This window comes from Scyliorhinus canicula, chromosome 16 (genome assembly GCF_902713615.1).
Source record: "Scyliorhinus canicula chromosome 16, sScyCan1.1, whole genome shotgun sequence".
NCBI lineage: Eukaryota > Metazoa > Chordata > Chondrichthyes > Carcharhiniformes > Scyliorhinidae > Scyliorhinus > Scyliorhinus canicula.
Window position 1 is genome coordinate 100394544 of NC_052161.1, and position 18364 is coordinate 100412907.

The window sequence follows — 18364 nt, forward strand, 5'->3', positions numbered from 1 at the left end:
CTGTTCCTATTATGTGCGGATATTGCTGCACTCATGATATTTTTTACTACTTGCTCTTTAGTCACCAATGCAAAATAAAATCCAACCAGCTTCAATAGAGACACAAGGTTTTGTATGCTCAACTCAAATGAGTCTTAGACTTTCAAAAATATTTTCCCTTTTGGCAAGGATATTCACAATGTCATGATCTGCTCATCTCTTTTTCCTGATTCTCCGTCCGTATATTGCAAAGTAGGAAAATGGTTCAGCTGAAATCCACTCTCAATCAAAAGGTCATCGTTGTCGGTTGTTTTTTGAATGTGTATTTTGTCATTGCAGAGCAGTGGAAAATACTGAATCCAGAGGGCAAGAAGCGATATGACCGGGAATTTCTCCTTGGGTTCCAGTTCATAGCAGCCAGTACCCAGAAGCCAGATGGCTTGCCAGCAATCAGCGATGTTGTTCTTGATAAGGTGAGTTTACTATTTCTGAAGTGTTAATACAGACCTAGTAATTGTTATGAACTAGTGTCAATATGATCCTTGACAAAGTATTTACAGTATTACCTTCTGAAGCACGATGAATAATCCTCAATTTTGTCCAGAATAGAAGAGCTTTATATATTTTACTTCTGTTTGGGGAAAAAAAAAATGCTTGCTTTTTCTTTCTATTTCTGTTGTGGTCTAAAATAAATGAAATCCAAAGGTAAAAAGTGCAGAACCCACATTCTTAATGTGGGAATCTGGAAAGCAGACTTGGATGGGGAATATATCCAGAGGCAACAATGTAAGCCCACCGACTCAGTTCAACATTGTGGGAAAAGCCATATAAATAGCAAAGCTTCATGCTGTGAAGTAAATGAATTTTACCTAGAGATGCCCTTTCTTGTATCAGCTTGCAGTTTCAGATAATAGACATGGAGGACTTTGAGTAATCATAGCAAAGCTTTTAGAGCCAAGATGGATGAAACATTCATCTCGTTTAAGGATGCCCTGAAGTTGTTTTCCGTATGTGTCAACTGATGGTGTTTGAAAGCCCAGACATTTTGTAAGTAGTGCTTTGTCTTGGGTAGTTATTGTGGACAGACAATAATAAGCACCAGCTATTTGGCGAATTTACACACAAACTGGTGACAGATTTTAGTAGCAACTAAGCTAAAAATACATGGTCGATAATTCTCTGTGTGTAACTAATTTGAACATTAGAAGCTTTTGTTAATATCATCAGATTGAAAGTTAGAAACTTTTCATAATAACTAGAAAAAGTTATAAATTTTATCTTTCCCCTATTGTGATGAAAAGTCAACATTAACATGGGGGGTGGTTTAGCTCAGTGGGCTAGACAACTGGTTTGTGATGCAGAACAAGGCCAGCAGCGTGGGTTCAGTTCCTGTACCAGCTGAGAATTCTGAATCCTCCCTCTGTGTACCCGAACAGGTGCCGGAATGTGGCGACTAGGGGATTTTCACAGTAACTTAATTGCAGTGTTAATGGAAGCCTACTTGTGAAACTAAAGATTTACCTTTACCTTTTTAACCCTGTTCCCCTCTCCACAGGTGCTGCCTGACCAGCTGAGTACTTTCAGAATATTTTGTTTCCATTTCAGATTTCCAGCATTGCAGTATTATGTTTTCAACTAAATTTGTATGTTTCTCCTTTGCTAAAAGAGGGGACAGTACCTTTGTGGTAATGTCAGTGAACTAGTAATCCAAAGCCGCAGGCTGATGCTCTGGGGACATGGGTTTAAATCCAACCACATTTCAATTCAATTAATAAATCTAGAATATAGACCTAATCTCTGTAATAGTGACCATGACAACTATCATTATTTAAAAAAAACCATCTTGTTCATTAATGTCCTTTTATGGAAGGAAATCTTCCATCCTTACCTAGTCTGGCCTTCATGTGACTCCAGACCCACAGCAATATGGTTGATTCTCAACTGCAACTGAGTTCAAGTCCAATTAGAGGTGGGCAGCAAATGCTGGCTTTGCGAGCGATGCCCACATTCCAAGAAATAATTACAAATAAATTATTTACAATATTGACTTGAGTGCAGTTTTATTTTTGGCTTGAGTACAGTTGTGCTTTATATATGTACGGTGAGCTGCGTGTTTCAGTAGACTGATTGCATAAGTTAACACAACTAAACCTAATCCTACCTGCCTGATAGTCACACACAAGCAGTAGTCTTTGGCTAGTGATCAGATTAAAAATCTTGGCACTTTTCCTTTTCACCCTCTCTTCTCGCATACAGGTTGTTTAAAAAGCCCTCACCATCAACTGGAACTGGCTGAGGTCAGCGAATAGCATCTTTTAATGTCTTTGAAGGCCTTATTCACATCAGATTCCTAGAGAGGGTGATAAAGCTCTCGTCTACTCAGCCTTCCATGATGGTTTTAATCTCTCTATTCTGGTATCATCCTTGGGAATCTTTCTTCACTTTCTTCAGTGCTTCTGTATCTTTTTTTATAAATGGAGACCAGAGCTGTGCATAGTTCTCCAAGTGACCCACTTGGAATTTTATTGTCTATGCAGTATGCAGCCTCCTTAATCTTCCTGCCAAAAGGTATTACCTCACTGTCATTTGCATTAAAGTTAATTTGCCAATTACACACCCATTTTTCAAATTTATAAATAACAATTTGTTTTTTGTCACATTCCTTCTTACTGTTAACTATATCCCCCAATTTAGGGATACCTGTACATTTCTGATCAAATCGTTAATTAAAATTGTGCACAGCAGGGGTCCCAGTACTGATCCCTGTGGAACATTGTTTCCACTTTCCGTTTCAGCAGCTACTTTTAATAATTACTCTATACTAGCTGTTCTTTAGCCAGTTTGCTGTCCATTTTGCTATTTGTCCCCTAATTCCATATACTCTGACCTTAACCAGGAGGCTATTTTCCAAAATCTTGCCAAAGGCATTTTGAAAATACAAATGTATTACTTCTACTACATTACCCATATCTACTTTTTATGTTACTCTTCAAAGGATTTAATAATGTTTGTCAAATATGATTTTTCAAACATACTGTTTTTAATTATATTGCTGTTTTCTAGATTTTTTTCTATGACATTTTTGGGTAAGGATACCATTATCTTTCCTCCTACCAACAATAAGCTAACTGATCTATAATTCTCTGCACTTGTTCTATTTCCCTTTTTAAAAAAAATATAGAAATAACATTAGCTATGAATGTTGTATCTAAAAAGACGAGCGTAGAATTCGTATGAGTGTAGGGATGATGTGTAATGCTGCAGCAAAGACAGAGGAGAATCAAATGAAGAATTTAGATTCAAATAGATGCATTCACGTGCACTGCTGTTAACTACTCTGGGAATGGCTCATAACCATGTAGCTTAAAATAAGGGCAGCGAGAGGGAGAACTCAAGATATACGTATAATTAAATAAGAATGCCATTTGGCACACTTTAAAATCATCCATGTAAAAAAAAAAAAGCCCAGTCTCACAGCATGTAACCGATTTAAGTTTTAACCTACTACCCTCAAAGTGGTTTATGCAATGAAATTGCTCATTCTTTGAATATTTGTCAGCTTTCATGCAAATTAATGCCCTATCACTAAACGGAGAAATATATAACTACATTTGATGTGATAAACTTGTTTTAATATATTTATAATAAGACTGACCAAATTATGTGTTGAAAATTAAGAAAGTGAAAAGAGTAATGAATCGCTTGATCTCAGCTTATTCTAAGCATACCCTCATTTCTTCACCAGACCTGGGTGAAATGTACTCACAATTAAGTTAGAGGGAGCCTGCTCAATCCTTCCTGTTTTTACTTCAAAAATGGAGAAGCTCATTACCGTGATAAGGTCCACTGATCATTCCTGGAGGCTGCCTATTAGGTTTCTTATTGATTTGGCTCAAGTCAAGACCATATAATTCAGCTTTGTGAAGTTGTTTGATTGTGCACTAATGCCATACCCAAACCAGACAGGTTATGTTCATAATAGTTTGAGAGCAACAGAACTAGATTTGTTCCATTGTGAAGGACATGGGTGATGGTAAATGGTACACTATTCAAATTGCAGGTGGGAAACTTGAAACAAATGCCCTCAACCGTATTTATGCAATTCGGCATAGTATGAGAAAAAATTTCAAATTTAGAAAATGATTTCCCAGACTTTTTGTGATGATAAAATATTTTTATTAAAAAATGAATAAATAACAAAGTAAGCTACGAATACATTTTATTAAGACAATGGCTATCCACAGTATCACAAATTTAAACAGTTCCAAACAATCTTAAATTAACTACCTTCCGAGCTATCTGTCAACAAACTGTTCCACAACGATCATGTAGATTTTAAGATCCTATGAAATAATCCAGTAACGTCTCTTGGGTTTGCTTTTGATGTAAACCAGCAACTTGCTTTTCAAAACGGGCTTCTTCCACAGACTCTCTGCCTGCTGGGAGCTAAACAGCCATTCCTGCTGTTGGCTGATATCAAAAAGCCAGCTCACCCATGCACAGGTTTCCGTATCTCCTCAAATCTTTTCTTCCCTTTGATCTTTTTCTTATCTGACCTAACTTCCTCAGAACTCCACTCTACAATATTCTGAGGGGGTTTAACTGGGCAGCTGCTGAGAGAAAGCTCACCCTCATGGGTGAATCTAGAGCCACGGGGCACTGTTGCAAAATAAGGGGTTTCCCATGTAAGACTGAATTGAGAAGACATTTCTTCTGAGGTTATTTAATCTTTAGAATTTTCTATTATGGAGAGCTGTAGCAGCTAAATCATTAGATAGATGAAAGGGTGAGTTCTTCAGATTTTTGATCTCCAAGGTTGCTGAGCCGGGGGCGGGGGTGCTAATGGAAGAGTGGTGCGGCAGGTAGGAAAGTGCCATTAACGCTAATCTGATCATCCATGATCTTATTGAATGGTGTAGCTGGTTTAAGGGCCAAATATCCTATTCCTGTTCCTATTTCTTATGATATTCACTGGAAACCATCTTCCCTGTCTCCTCTGTCTTTACCGGCAATGTTGAATGGAATTTCTTACTTAGATTGAGACCATCTGATCAGTGTCTCTGCCACTTTGTTTCCTTCCTTTTCTCTTATCCACCAGGAAAAACATCCTCTAAGGTATTCCTGTCATTACCCATGGCCTCTTTGAATTCACCTTATCCATGAGAGTCACCTCCAGCTCTCTGAAACATATTCCTATTAAACTGCTGACCACCGAGCTTCACTTCTTGACTGCCATGTTTGCTGATATTGTTGACAATTTTCTCCTCAAGTACTGATCCTGTCTCCGTAAATTCTCATCATCTGCCCTCTCCTCAAAAAGTACAAGCCTCAGCCCCTTTGTCTTTATAAACTACCATCTGATCTCCAGCCTCCCATACTCCTCAAGTCCTTGACTATGTTGTCGTCACCTAACTCTGTGCATACATTTCCTTGAATTCCTACACTTGAATCTTTCCAATCCTCCTCCAACGTCTTCTCTATTATCCACTTGGGTGGGACTATACTCGCCCGATTCTATTGCTGTATATCTAATCGTTGGATGGCCTATCTTCCTGCTTCTAGACTTATCCTTGACCCCCTCCTATTTATTATCCATACGCTGCCCCTCGGCACATCATTTGAAATATAGTGTCATGACACCCAGCTTGAACTTAGCACCCTGGACCTTTCCTCTGTCTCAACTGTCAAAGAGTGCTTCTCGCGGATCCAGTACCAGATGAGCAGAAAGTTCAGCAATTTTGCAAAGACTGAAGCCATTGTCTTTGGCCCCTCTACATACTGCCTCATAGCCACTGATGCAAACTCTCTCTCTGGTAGCTGTCTGAAGCTGACTCAGGCTGTTCACAACCTTGGTATTATCATTGCTCATTTATTTGCTTTGCTTGACCCTTGTTCCGCACTGTAACCAATCACTATTTGTCGATGTACTATTTGTCAATGCACTTTGTCAATTATTCTTTTTGTCTACTACTGTATGTACTGTGTACGTTTCCCCAGCCGCAGAAAAATGCTTTTCACTCTACTTGTTGCATGTAACAATCAATCAATCAATCAATGACTGTGAGAAAATAGCTTCTGACCAAATGTGCATCAGTCACCACTGTCTGCCTATTCCCATATCGATTATGTCACCTGACTCTGCTTGACTTAACCTATGCTGCTGAAACCCTCATCAATGGCTTTGTTAACCCTGGACTTGACAATTTCAGTGCATGTTTGGTCTGCCTTCTATGTTCTACCCTCTGTAAACTTGATGTAATCCAAAGCTCTGCCCGTATCCTAACGCTCACTGCCCCGTTCACTATCATTCCCATGCTCGTTGAACTGCATTGGCTCCTGGTTAAATAATGCCTCAGTTTTAAAGTTTATGTTCTTATTCTCATATTTCACCATGTTGTCTCCTCTCTCTATCTCTTTAATCTTCCCCAGCTTGCAATTCTGGCCGCCAGAGCATCCTTGATTTCAAAAGCTCATCAATACTGGACGTGCCTTCAACTTCCTGGGTCCAAATTGCATCCCTAAACCCCTATAACTCTCTCTCCTCCTATAAGGCGCTCCTTAAAACCTACCTTTGACTGTGAGAGTTTGATCATCCACCCTAATAACTCTGGTTGTGTTATATTTTATTTCCTAATACCACTTCGCTATCGGGCATTTTATTCCATTAAAGGCGCCATATAATTGTAAATTGCTTTATAAAGCAACTGTAATCATAGAATCCTGACAATGCAGCAGGAGGCCATTCAACCCATCGAGTCTGTACCGACCCTCTGAAAGAGCACCCTACCTAGGCCCACTCCCCCGCCCTATCCCCTTAACCCATCTAACCTTTGGACACTAAGGGGCAATTTAGCATGGCCAATTCACTTAACCTCCACATCTTTGTACTGAGGGGAGAAACCGGAGCATCCAAAGGAAACCCACACAGACACAGCGACAACGTGCAAACTCCACGCAGTCACCCAAGGTCAGAATTTAACCCAGGTCCCTGGCGCTGTGAAGCAGCAGTGCTAACGACTACCACTGTGCCACCCTCAGGGGTCACGTTTTCACTCAAAGGGTCATGACAATCTAGAAACCTCTCCCCAAAAAATTTGTTGAGGCTGGAAGATTACATACTGTAAAAGGAATTTTTAAAAATTCTAAATTCCAAAATAATGACAATAGATTTCTATTTGTCACTGTTTTGAAGGGATATAAGACCAAGATCCTTTTTTAAAATTAATTCTAGGGATCTAGGCTTCACTGGCTGGGGCAGCATTTGCTTTTTCCTAATTGCCCTTGAGAAGATGGTGGTGAGCTGTTGCCTTGAACCGCAACAGTCCATGTGGTGTAGGTACACCCACAGTGCTGTTAGAGAGGAAATTCCAGGACTTTGACCCAGTGACGGTGAAGGAGCTGTGTTATATTTCAAAGTCTGGATTCTGGGTGGCTTGGAGGGGAGCTACCTATTGGTGATGTTCCCATGTATCTGCTGCACTTGTTCTTCTAGATGACAATAACCATGGGTTTGGAAGGTACTGTCTAAGGACACCACAGTGTGTTAGTGGTGGAGTGGGTAGTTGCAGATGGGGTGCCAATCAAATAGGCTGTTTTGTCCTGGATGGTGGTGAGCTTCTTGAGTGTTGTTGGAGATGCACTCATCCAGGCAATTAGAGCGACTTATGCCTTGTAGCTAGTGGAAGGCTTTGGGGTGTCAGGAGGGGAGTTATTCACCTCCAGATTCATAGGAACTGGAGTAGGCCATTCAGCCCTTGGAGCCTGTCCCGCTATTCAATCAGATCATGGCTGATCTGTGACCTAACTCCATATCCCTGCCATTGGCCCATATCCCTTAACTCATCTCATTAAAAATTAACAGCGATCTAGCTTCAACTGCTGTTTGTGGGAGAGAGTTCCAAAACTCTCCCACCCATTGAGTGAAAATGTTCTTCCTAACATCTCTCCTGAATGGTCTAGCCCTAATTTGTAGACTATGCCTCCTAGTTTTAGAATCCCCAACCAATTGAAATAGTTTATCTTTATTTACCCTATCTTTCCTGTTAATATCTTGAATACTTTGATCAGATCACCCCTTAGCCCACTAAATTCTCGAATTGTACATCTCTTTAAGGAGAACAGCTGTAGCTTTGCCGCTCTTCACCGTGAACATTACAGAATATTAGACCAGAATTTTTCTAAGCATTTTTTTGCTGCCCGCCACTGACTCCTGAAGTTGACATATCAGCATGGTTTATCTTGTATCTCTTATTGTGTTATGCCTCAACCTGGTAAAATAACAAATCTTTTCGTTTTTAGATCAACCAGACCAAACAAATTGCCAGACCTTTGGACCCTTCGCGACTACTACCCCGGGGCCCAGATTTCACACCATCCTATGCAGATTTTGGAAGGCAGCCACAGAGTGGACGAGCCGGAGTGGTAAGTCAGGTGTGTATTAAAGCAGGGTGCGTTACTTAATCACTGTTGCTGGGGTTACAGGAGTTACATTGTATCTTCACCGAGTAGCGCCATGACTTTAAGATAAACATTCATGTGTAATTAGAATGTTTATGGTGGTGCAAAATTTATAGGAAGTGAAGCTAATCAAACATATTTGTATTGTGCAACAAATCTCACAATGATGGATTTTCTGGAAAAGACAATTGGAACAAATACTTAAATGAATACACAAGCAACTTCAAATATGGGCAGAATTTTGTAAGCTCTGTTTACTGACTACGGTCACACCAGTAACCTACTCCCAGTCATCTCAATGGAGAGCAGTCTGAGGTGAATTTTCTCTGACATCGGCTTCCTTCAAAAAAACTACTTTGCATCTGCGCTGCATCACCATCCTGAGATCAACGATTCATCCCGTGCAGAAGCATATGTGCAGTTTTGCCATCTACCTTTCTTGAGTATAAAATTACATCTCCATTGCAATATGTTTGATGAGATGATAGTACAATATGTGTGTAATACTATCTCCACACTTCATACATGTGTTTACTGGGCTTTAACAGAGCCATTCCATTCCTTTTTATCTCAGCATTGTTTATTCAGCTGGATAATTCTTTACTTGACGACATTTTAAAAGTTGAAATAAGTGTTCGCAACATTGAGGAAGTGCCAATGTACAGAGAAGGTCAATGTGTTGGGGTGGGGGTGGGGTGCAGGATGGGTCAAGTGGTTAGTCAGTGAGTGTTGTGGGTGGCAGTCGGGTTTGAGGTGTAGCCAGGGAGCCCAGTGAGGTAGGTGATGGTGATCAGTTGTATAGTTACCCAGGAATTAGAAGTGGCTTTAATCCTTCCAGCAGTTTCTGAGTAACTGTTCGACTAAGAGAGTTGGAACCATCCAACGTCTCGGGGTATCGAATGGTTCCCAGTAAAGGGTAATGGCCCATTTGAAGTTCCCGAGCAGTTACTGGGCAGTCCTTGCATGGGGACTTCCAGGGGCTCCTCAGAGCATTTTCTGGGCTACCTCCAGGATATAGAACATAGAACATAGAACGATACAGCGCAGTACAGGCCCTTCGGCCCTCGATGTTGCACCGACATGGAAAAAAACTAAAGGCCATCTAACCTACACTATGCCCTTATCATCCATATGCTTATCCAATAAACTTTTAAATGCCCTCAATGTTGGCGAGTTCACTACTGTTGCAGGTAGGGCATTCCACGGCCTCACCACTCTTTGCGTAAAAAACCCACCTCTGACCTCTGTCCTATATCTATTACCCCTCAATTTAAGGCTATGTCCCCTCGTGCTAGCCACCTCCATCCGCGGGAGAAGGCTCTCGCTGTCCACCCTATCTAACCCTCTGATCATTTTGTATGCCTCTATTAAGTCACCTCTTAACCTTCTTCTCTCTAACGAAAACAACCTCAAGTCCATCAGCCTTTCCTCATAAGATTTTCCCTCCATACCAGGCAACATCCTGGTAAATCTCCTCTGCACCCGTTCCAAGGCTTCCACGTTCTTCCTATAATGAGGCGACCAGAACTGTACGCAATACTCCAAATGCGGCCGTACTAGAGTTTTGTACAACTGCAACATGACCTCATGGCTCCGGAACTCAATCCCTCTACCAATAAAGGCCAACACACCATAGGCCTTCTTCACAACCCTATCAACCTGGGTGGCAACTTTCAGGGATCTATGTACATGGACACCGAGATCCCTCTGCTCATCCACACTACCAAGAATTTTACCATTAGCCAAATATTCCACATTCCTGTTATTCTTTCCAAAGTGAATCACCTCACACTTCTCCACATTAAACTCCATTTGCCACCTCTCAGCCCAGCTCTGCAGCTTATCTATGTCCCTCTGTAACCTGCAACATCCTTCCGCACTGTCTACAACTCCACCGACTTTAGTGTCGTCTGCAAATTTACTCACCCATGCTTCTGCGCCCTCCTCTAGGTCATTTATAAAAATGACAAACAGCAACGGCCCCAGAACAGATCCTTGTGGTACGCCACTCGTAACTGAACTCCATTCTGAACATTTCCCATCAACTACCACTCTCTGTCTTCTTTCAACTAGCCAATTTCTGATCCACATCTCTAAATCACCCTCAATCCCCAGCCTCCGTATTTTCTGCAATAGCCGACCGTGGGGAACCTTATCAAACGCTTTACTGAAATCCATATACACCACATCAACTGCTCTACCCTCGTCTACCTGTTCAGTCACCTTCTCAAATAACTCGATAAGGTTTGTGAGGCATGACCTACCCTTCACAAAACCATGCTGACTATCCCTAATCATATTATTCCTATCTAGATGATTATAAATCATATCTTTTATAATCCTCTCCAAGACCTTACCCACCACAGACGTTAGGCTCACCGGCCTATAGTTACCGGGGTTATCTCTACTCCCCTTCTTGAACAAAGGGACCACATTTGCTATCCTCCAGTCCTCTGGCACTATTCCTGTAGCCAATGATGACCTAAAAATCAAAGCCAAAGGCTCAGCAATCTCTTCCCTGGCTTCCCAGAGAATCCTAGGATAAATCCCATCCGGCCCCGGGGACTTATCTATTTTCACCTTGTCCAGAATTGCCAACACTTCTTCCCTACGCACCTCAATGCCATCTATTCTAATAGCCTGGGTCTCAGCATTCTCCTCCACAATATTATCTTTTTCTTGAGTGAATACTGACGAAAAGTATTCATTTAGTATCTCGCTTATCTCCTCAGCCTCCACACACAACTTCCCACCACTGTCCTTGACTGGCCGTACTCTTACCCTAGTCATTCTTTTATTCCTGACATACCTATAGAAAGCTTTTGGGTTTTCCTTGATCCTACCTGCCAAAGACTTCTCATGTCCCCTCCTTGCTCGTCTCAGCTCTCTCTTTAGATCCTTCCTCGCTTCCTTGTAACTATCAGACGCCCCAACTGAAACTTCATGCCTCATCTTCACATAGGCCTCCTTCTTCCTCTTAACAAGAGATTCCACTTCTTTGGTAAACCACGGTTCCCTCGCTCGACCCCTTCCTCCCTGCCTGACTGGTACGTACTTATCAAGAACATGCAATAGCTGTTCCTTGAACAAGCTCCACATATCCAGTGTGCCCAACCCTTGCAGCCTACTTCTCCAACCAACTCATCCTAAGTCATGTCTAATGGCATCATAATTGCCCTTCCCCCAGCTATAACTCTTGCCCTGCGGGGTATACTTATCCCTTTCCATCACTAACGTAAAGGTCACCGAATTGTGGTCACTGTTTCCAAAGTGCTCACCTACCTCCAGATCTAACACCTGGCCTGGTTCATTACCCAAAACCAAATCCAATGTGGCCTCGCCTCTTGTTGGCCTGTCAACATATTGTGTCAGGAAACCCTCCTGCACACATTGTACAAAGAATGACCCATCTAATGTACTCGAACTATATCTTTTCCAGTCAATATTTGGAAAGTTAAAGTCTCCCATAACAACTACCCTGTTACTTTCGCTCTTTTCCAGAATCATCTTCGCCATCCTTTCCTCTACATCCCTAGAACTATTAGGTGGCCTATAGAAAACTCCCAACAGGGTGACTTCTCCTTTCCTGTTTCTAACCTCAGCCCATACTACCTCAGAAGAAGAGTCCCCATCTAGCATCCTTTCCGCCACCGTAATACTGTCCTTGACTAGCAGCGCCACACCTCCCCCTCTTTTGCCCCCTTCTCTGAGCTTACTAAAACACCTAAACCCCGGAACCTGCAACAACCATTCCTGTCCCTGCTCTATCCATGTCTCTGAAATGGCCACAACATCGAAGTCCCAGGTACCAACCCATGCTGCCAGTTCCCCTACCTTATTTCGTATACTCCTGGCATTGAAGTAGACACACTTCAAACCACCTACCTGAACACTGGCACCCTCCTGCGAAGTCAAATCTGTGCTCCTGACCTCTATACTCTCAATCTCCCGTACCCCAAAACTACAATCCAGGTTCCCATGCCCCTGCTGAATTAGTTTAAACCCCCCCAAAGAGCACTAACAAATCTCCCCCCCAGGATATTGGTGCCTCTCAGGTTCAGATGTAGACCATCCTGTCTATAGATGTCCCACCTTCCCCAGAAAGAGCCCCAGTTATCCAGAAATCTGAATCCCTCCCGCCTACACCATCCCTGTAGCCACGTGTTTAATTGCTCTCTCTCCCTATTCCTCATCTCACTATCACGTGGCACGGGCAACAACCCAGAGATAACAACTCTGTTTGTTCTCGCTCTGAGCTTCCATCCTAGCTCCCTAAAGGCCTGCCTGACATCCTTGTCCCCTTTCCTACCTATGTCGTTAGTGCCAATGTGGACTACGACTTGGGGCTGCTCCCCCTCCCCCTTAAGGACACGGAAAACACGATCCGAGACATCACTTACCCTTGCACCTGGGAGGCAACATACCAAACGTGAGTCTCTCTCGCTCCCACAAAATCTCCTATCTGTGCCCCTGACTATTGAGTCCCCAATTACTAGTGTTCTACTCCTTTCCCCCCTTCCCTTCTGAGCAACAGGGACAGACTCCGTGCCAGAGGCCCGTACCCCATGGCTTACCCCTGGTAAGTCGTCCCCCCCACAAGTATCCAAAACGGTATACTTGTTACTCAGGGGAACGACCGCAGGGGGTCCCTGCACTGACTGCTTCTTCCCAGTCCCTCTTACAGTTACCCATCTATCTCCAGTCTTTGGTGTAACTACTTCCCTGAAGCTCCTATCTATGACCCCCTCTGCCTCCCGAATGATCCGAAGTTCATCCAGCTCAAGCTCCAGGTCCCTAACACGGTTTTTGAGGAGCTGGAGTTGGGTGCACTTCCCACAGATGAAATCAGCAGGGACACTGACGGCGTCCCTCACCTCAAACATTCTGCAGGAGGAGCATTGTACTGCCTTCCCTGACATCACCTCTAGATTTAAAAAAAAACAAGAAAAAGAAAAAGAAAGGAAGAGCTTACCTGATATTACCTCAAACCCTGCTCCCGCTGAAAGTTAAGCAAATTTAAAGGCACTCACTCACCTTCACGACAGGCCCCTGCTCCCGCTTCCCAACCACCGTGGGGTGGGGGGGTTGGTTAGAGGAGGAGGTAGGGTGGGAAACACTCTCGAAGTGTTTCGGGTTTAACTGTCAGTTGCCAACTGCCCTTCCACAAACCACCTTCAACTTAGGCTGACCGCACTGCACGTATGCAAATTTCCCCAGAACAGCTGATCAGTAGCTCTGCTCTGCTGCCCTCTGCTGGATATGACCACCAGAGAATGGAGGTTCTGGACTATTGTCTTTAAGGATGAAGGTTGAATGAACTAGCCCTTTCTAGTAATGACAACAGCCAAAGAACCTTGATCAACTATCTCTAAACCAGTGCCATAACTAATACAGTGAGAGTAGGCTTTGACCAGGCATTATGATAGAGCTGAAGGGGCAATTAGAGCTCTGATTCCAATCTTGGCGTAAGGTTTTTTAGTACAAATGCCTATTTTACTGAGGAACTGGAATCCAAGATTTAGCTTTGAGCAATATCTAAGGGAAATGTAAACTGATTTGAACTTCAAACAATCAAACTTTGGCAGATTAGCGAGCTGTTAAACACAACTATTTACCATATCTGTAGTGGTGGTTTCAACTGTGCCACAAATAGGAGCTTCATGCACAATTGGCTACACCTTTCCAAATCTTGCAGTTGCGCAGAGTCAAACCATGTGTACTAACCGAGATCTATGGATAATACTCAAGGAACCATAGTCATTCAGCTTCCCATTTCTGTCAGGCCACAAGCTTCCATTGTATTCATTTAATTCCTCGTATAAGAAATGGAAATTAAAAATGGAGGGGTGGTGCTTGTAACCACTTACTCAAAACTTGGCTTTTTGCCATTCTGGCACTAAACAATACAAAGCTAATTTCACTCTGCAGAAAAGGTCAGTAACTCCATCTGGAGCTCGTAGAGATTTCTTTTAATAGCCTGACTATGGAGAGATACAGGCTCAAAGCCAATGATCCATTACCTTGTGATATGAAGATGTTAATGTCTCAGGAAGACATCTACTTATCAGGTATATAATTATGAATGCAAGAATTTGTTAGGTTAGCATCCACAATTTGAATCCAATAAATTAAAGTTCCATCAGGATTCTGATGCTGTGTGTGTGGTGTGTGTGTGTGCGCGAGTCTGACACTCTCTCTGCCTGCCCGCCCCTCTCTGCCTGCCCCCCCCCCCCCTCGGCCTGCCCGCCCCCACTGGCTCACTCACCTTCGCTGGCTCACTCTCTCTGTGAGTTTGTGTGTGTCTCTCTCTTTCTTTCTCTAAAGCTTCTCTTGTGACTTTCCTCAGGATTTGATTCTCATGCGTCTGTACCTACTTTTTGAAACTTGCGTTAATTAAAATTCTTTCAATAAAATTCTTTCAACCCTTTAGCAAGTATTGGTTTTGAATACGAGATCAGTCATTGCCAATCAGGAGTAGATACTTTTCTTTGTTTATTTAGAGTACCCAATTATTTTTTTCCCCAATTATGGGGCAATTTAGTGTGGCCAATCCACCTAACCTGCACATCTTTGCGTTGCCCAGGGCCGGGATCGAACTGGCTATGCACCATCTGCCATTTTGGTAGAGATTTTCTTACCACCTTGGAATGAATAAGAATTAATCTTAATAGAATATATTTAAATCCTGAGGTCTCAATGCTTAAATTTTATTTAGCTTAAGACCCATGATCATATTGTGTCTGGCCCCACCTATTACCTACTATCATTTGCCCAGCTCATTGCACTCCAGGATATTTCACTGGGCAGTGGCTCTTCAACTAAAAGACTGAATTGTAGTCACATCTTATGTCCTTGTTTTCCATCCATTTTTGATATTATCTGGCCAGATTTTCTCTTCCATACTGGCTGTCTCAGCAACATTAACGGGAGGTGGAGCCCTGACATATTCCAGCAATAGTACTGAACACTTGCGCATGCCTAGCCACGCTGTTCCAGTGCAGCTGCAACACTGGCATCTACCCGTCAATGCGGAAAATTTCTCGGGTATGTCCTGCAACAAAAAGCAAACAAATCCCAACCTGGTCAATTACCATCCCATCAGTTTACTCTCAATCATCAGTAAAGTCATGAAAGGGGTCATCAGCAGTGCTATTAAGCGGCAGTGGCTTAGCAATAACCTGCTCACTGTTGCTCAGTTTGAGTTTCATTGGGATCACTCAGTTCCTGACCTCATTGCAGCCTTGGTTCTAATATGGGCAAAAATGCTGAATTACAGAGGTGAGAGTGTCTGCCCATGACATCATGGCAGCATTTGATGGAGTGTGACATCAAGGGACCCGAGCTAAACTAGAGTCAATGGGATTCAGGGGGAAAACTCTCCGCTGGTTGGAGTCATACCTGGTACAAAGGAAGATGGTTGGAGGTCAATCATCTCAGCTCTTGGACACCTCGGACAGGAGTTCCTCAGGGTAGTGTCCCAGGCCCTAGCACCTTGAACTGCTTCATGAATGACCTTCATTCCATAAGGTCAGAAGTGGAGGTGTTTGCTGATGATTACAATCATCAGCGGCATTTGTGACTCTTTAGGTACTGAAGCATTCTGTGCCCAAAAGCAGAAAGATTTGGACAAGAACTAGGCTTGGGCTGGCAAGCAGCAAGTGACTTTCGTGCTACACAGATTCCAGACAATGACCATCTCCAACAAAAAGAAATCCAATCATCGCCCCATGACATTCGATGGCATTGCCATCAGAGACTGCAGTGGTTCAAGAAGGCAGTGCATTACCATCTTCTCGAGGGCAACAAGGGATGGGCAATAAGTGCTGGCTTAGCCAGAAATCCCCACATCCCATAAAAAATTAATCTTAAAAAAAAAGATGAATCCACCCTCCACTCCCCCTCCCTCCTTCAACATCCTGGGGTTACCAATGGCCAGAAACTGGACCAACCATATAATAATAATAATAATTGCTTATTGTCACAAGTAGGCTTCAATGAAGTTACTGTGAAAAGCCCCTAGTCGCCACATTCCGGCGCCTGTTCGGGGAGGCCGGTACGGAAATTGAACCCGGGCTGCTGGCGTTGTTCTGCATTACAAGCCAGCTGTTTAGCCCACTGTGCTAAACCTTCCCTTAACCAAAAGAGACAGTCAGAGGCTAGGATTCCTGTGGAGAATATCTCACCACCTGACGCCCCAAAGCTGGTAAACATCCACAAGGCACAAGTCACGAGTGTGATGGAATACTCTCCACTTGACTGGATAATTGCAGCTCCAACAACACTCTAGAAGCTCAACGTCATTCAGGACAAAGTAGTCTGCTTGATTGGCACCCTTCCACAAACATTCATTCCCTCCACCACCAATGGACACTACTTGGAAATATATCGCCGTTCCTTCACTGCCGTAGGGTCAAAAAAACATTTTAATTAATTTACAGGAGGTGGACATCACTGGCTAGGCTGTAATTTATTGCCCATTCCTAATTGCCCTTTAAGATGCAGGTGGTGAGCTACCTTGAACTGCTACAGTCCCTGCGCTGCAAGTCCACCCGCAGCACCGTTATGGAGGAAGTTCCAGGAACGGTGATTTACTTCTAATTCTAGATGGTGACTTACTTGGAGGGGAACTTCCAGGTGGTGGTGTTCCCATGTGTCTGCTAAAAATCCTGAAACTCTCTCCCGAACAGCACTGTGGATGTACATACACCACAGGAACTGTAGCAATTCAAAAAGGCAGCTCGCCACCACCTTCTCAAGAGCAGTTGGGGATGGGCAATAAATGTTGGCCAGCAGAAATGCCCACATCCCAGAAATAAATAATTAAAACAAAAAAAGCGCTGGCATTTTAAAAACACTCGCTCAGTCCAAGTACCACCACCACCACCTGGAAGTCGTCTCTCTTCTCTCTCTCTCTCTCTCTCTCTCTCTCTCTCTCTCTTTCCCCCCCCCCCCCCATTCTCTTCAACAGTATACAATCCATTACATTTCTACCTCTCTTCAGCTCTGAAGAAGTCATATTGGACTCAACGTTAACTCTGTTTCTCTCACTCTACAGATGCTGCCAGATCTGAGTTTTTCCAGCATTTCTTGTTTTTATTGTTAACTTTTTTCCTTGTACAAATACACCAAAGTTTCTCTGAAAATCAGCACTTACAAGTTTTAACACCTTTCAAAAAATATTCTGCTTTTCTATTCCTGCAATCACTGCGATTAACCTCATTTTTCCCCACTTTAAACTCCATCTACCATTATGTTGTCCCAATCATCCTGTTTATATCTCTTTGAAGTCTCCAGTGTCGTCCTCCCAGCTTACATTTTCACCCAGTTTTGTATCATCAAAAAAATTAGATACTCTACACTTTGTCTCTTCCTGTAAGATTATATAAATCATAAATAGCTGAGGCACCAGCACTGATCCTTGCGGTACTCTGCAAGTTGCAGCCTGCCAAATCGAGAGTGCCCCGTTTATGCTTATTTTTGCTTCCTTTCACCTGTAATAGTAACCATGGAGCTGTAATTGATTGTTTGAACTAATCTGGTTCACTGATACTCTTTAGATAAAATCTGCCATCCTTGCATGTCATCCAGACCAACAGCAATGTGGCTGATTCTTAACTGCCCTCTGAAATTCCAGAATACCGCTCGCTACCACTTTTCTCAAGAGCAGTTAAGGATAGGTGAATGATGACTTTTCCAGCTACGCCTACATTCCATGGTAGAATAAAAAGCCTTCCCCATGCAATGTTTTCAAATTATTTCTTTTATTTTTTAAAGTAAATTTAGAGTACCCAATTCTGTTTTTTTCCAATTAAGGGGCAATTTAGTGTGGCCAATCCACCTACCCTACACATGTTTGGGGGGGGGGGGGGGGAGACAATGTTTTAAAATGATTACTGCTGTAATTTAACAGTGCATTATTACTTTTTTG

The 18364-nt window shown here is 42.8% G+C and overlaps 1 protein-coding gene across 30 annotated transcripts in view; it reads left to right on the forward strand.

Annotated features, from left to right (window-relative positions):
- The window catches only part of LOC119979278 (eukaryotic translation initiation factor 4 gamma 3-like), a 504690-nt gene that overhangs the window by 358141 nt on the left and 128185 nt on the right, over positions 1 to 18364 (forward strand). For 27 of the 30 annotated variants that reach the window (XM_038821282.1, XM_038821288.1, XM_038821290.1 and 24 more), the window contains 2 exons: positions 319 to 452; positions 8278 to 8409. In XM_038821282.1, coding sequence (XP_038677210.1) covers positions 319 to 452; positions 8278 to 8409 — 266 coding nt within the window. The remainder of the gene's footprint in view (positions 1 to 318; positions 453 to 8277; positions 8410 to 18364) is intronic. The other 3 variants (XM_038821283.1, XM_038821311.1, XM_038821310.1) reach the window with 1 other exon arrangement.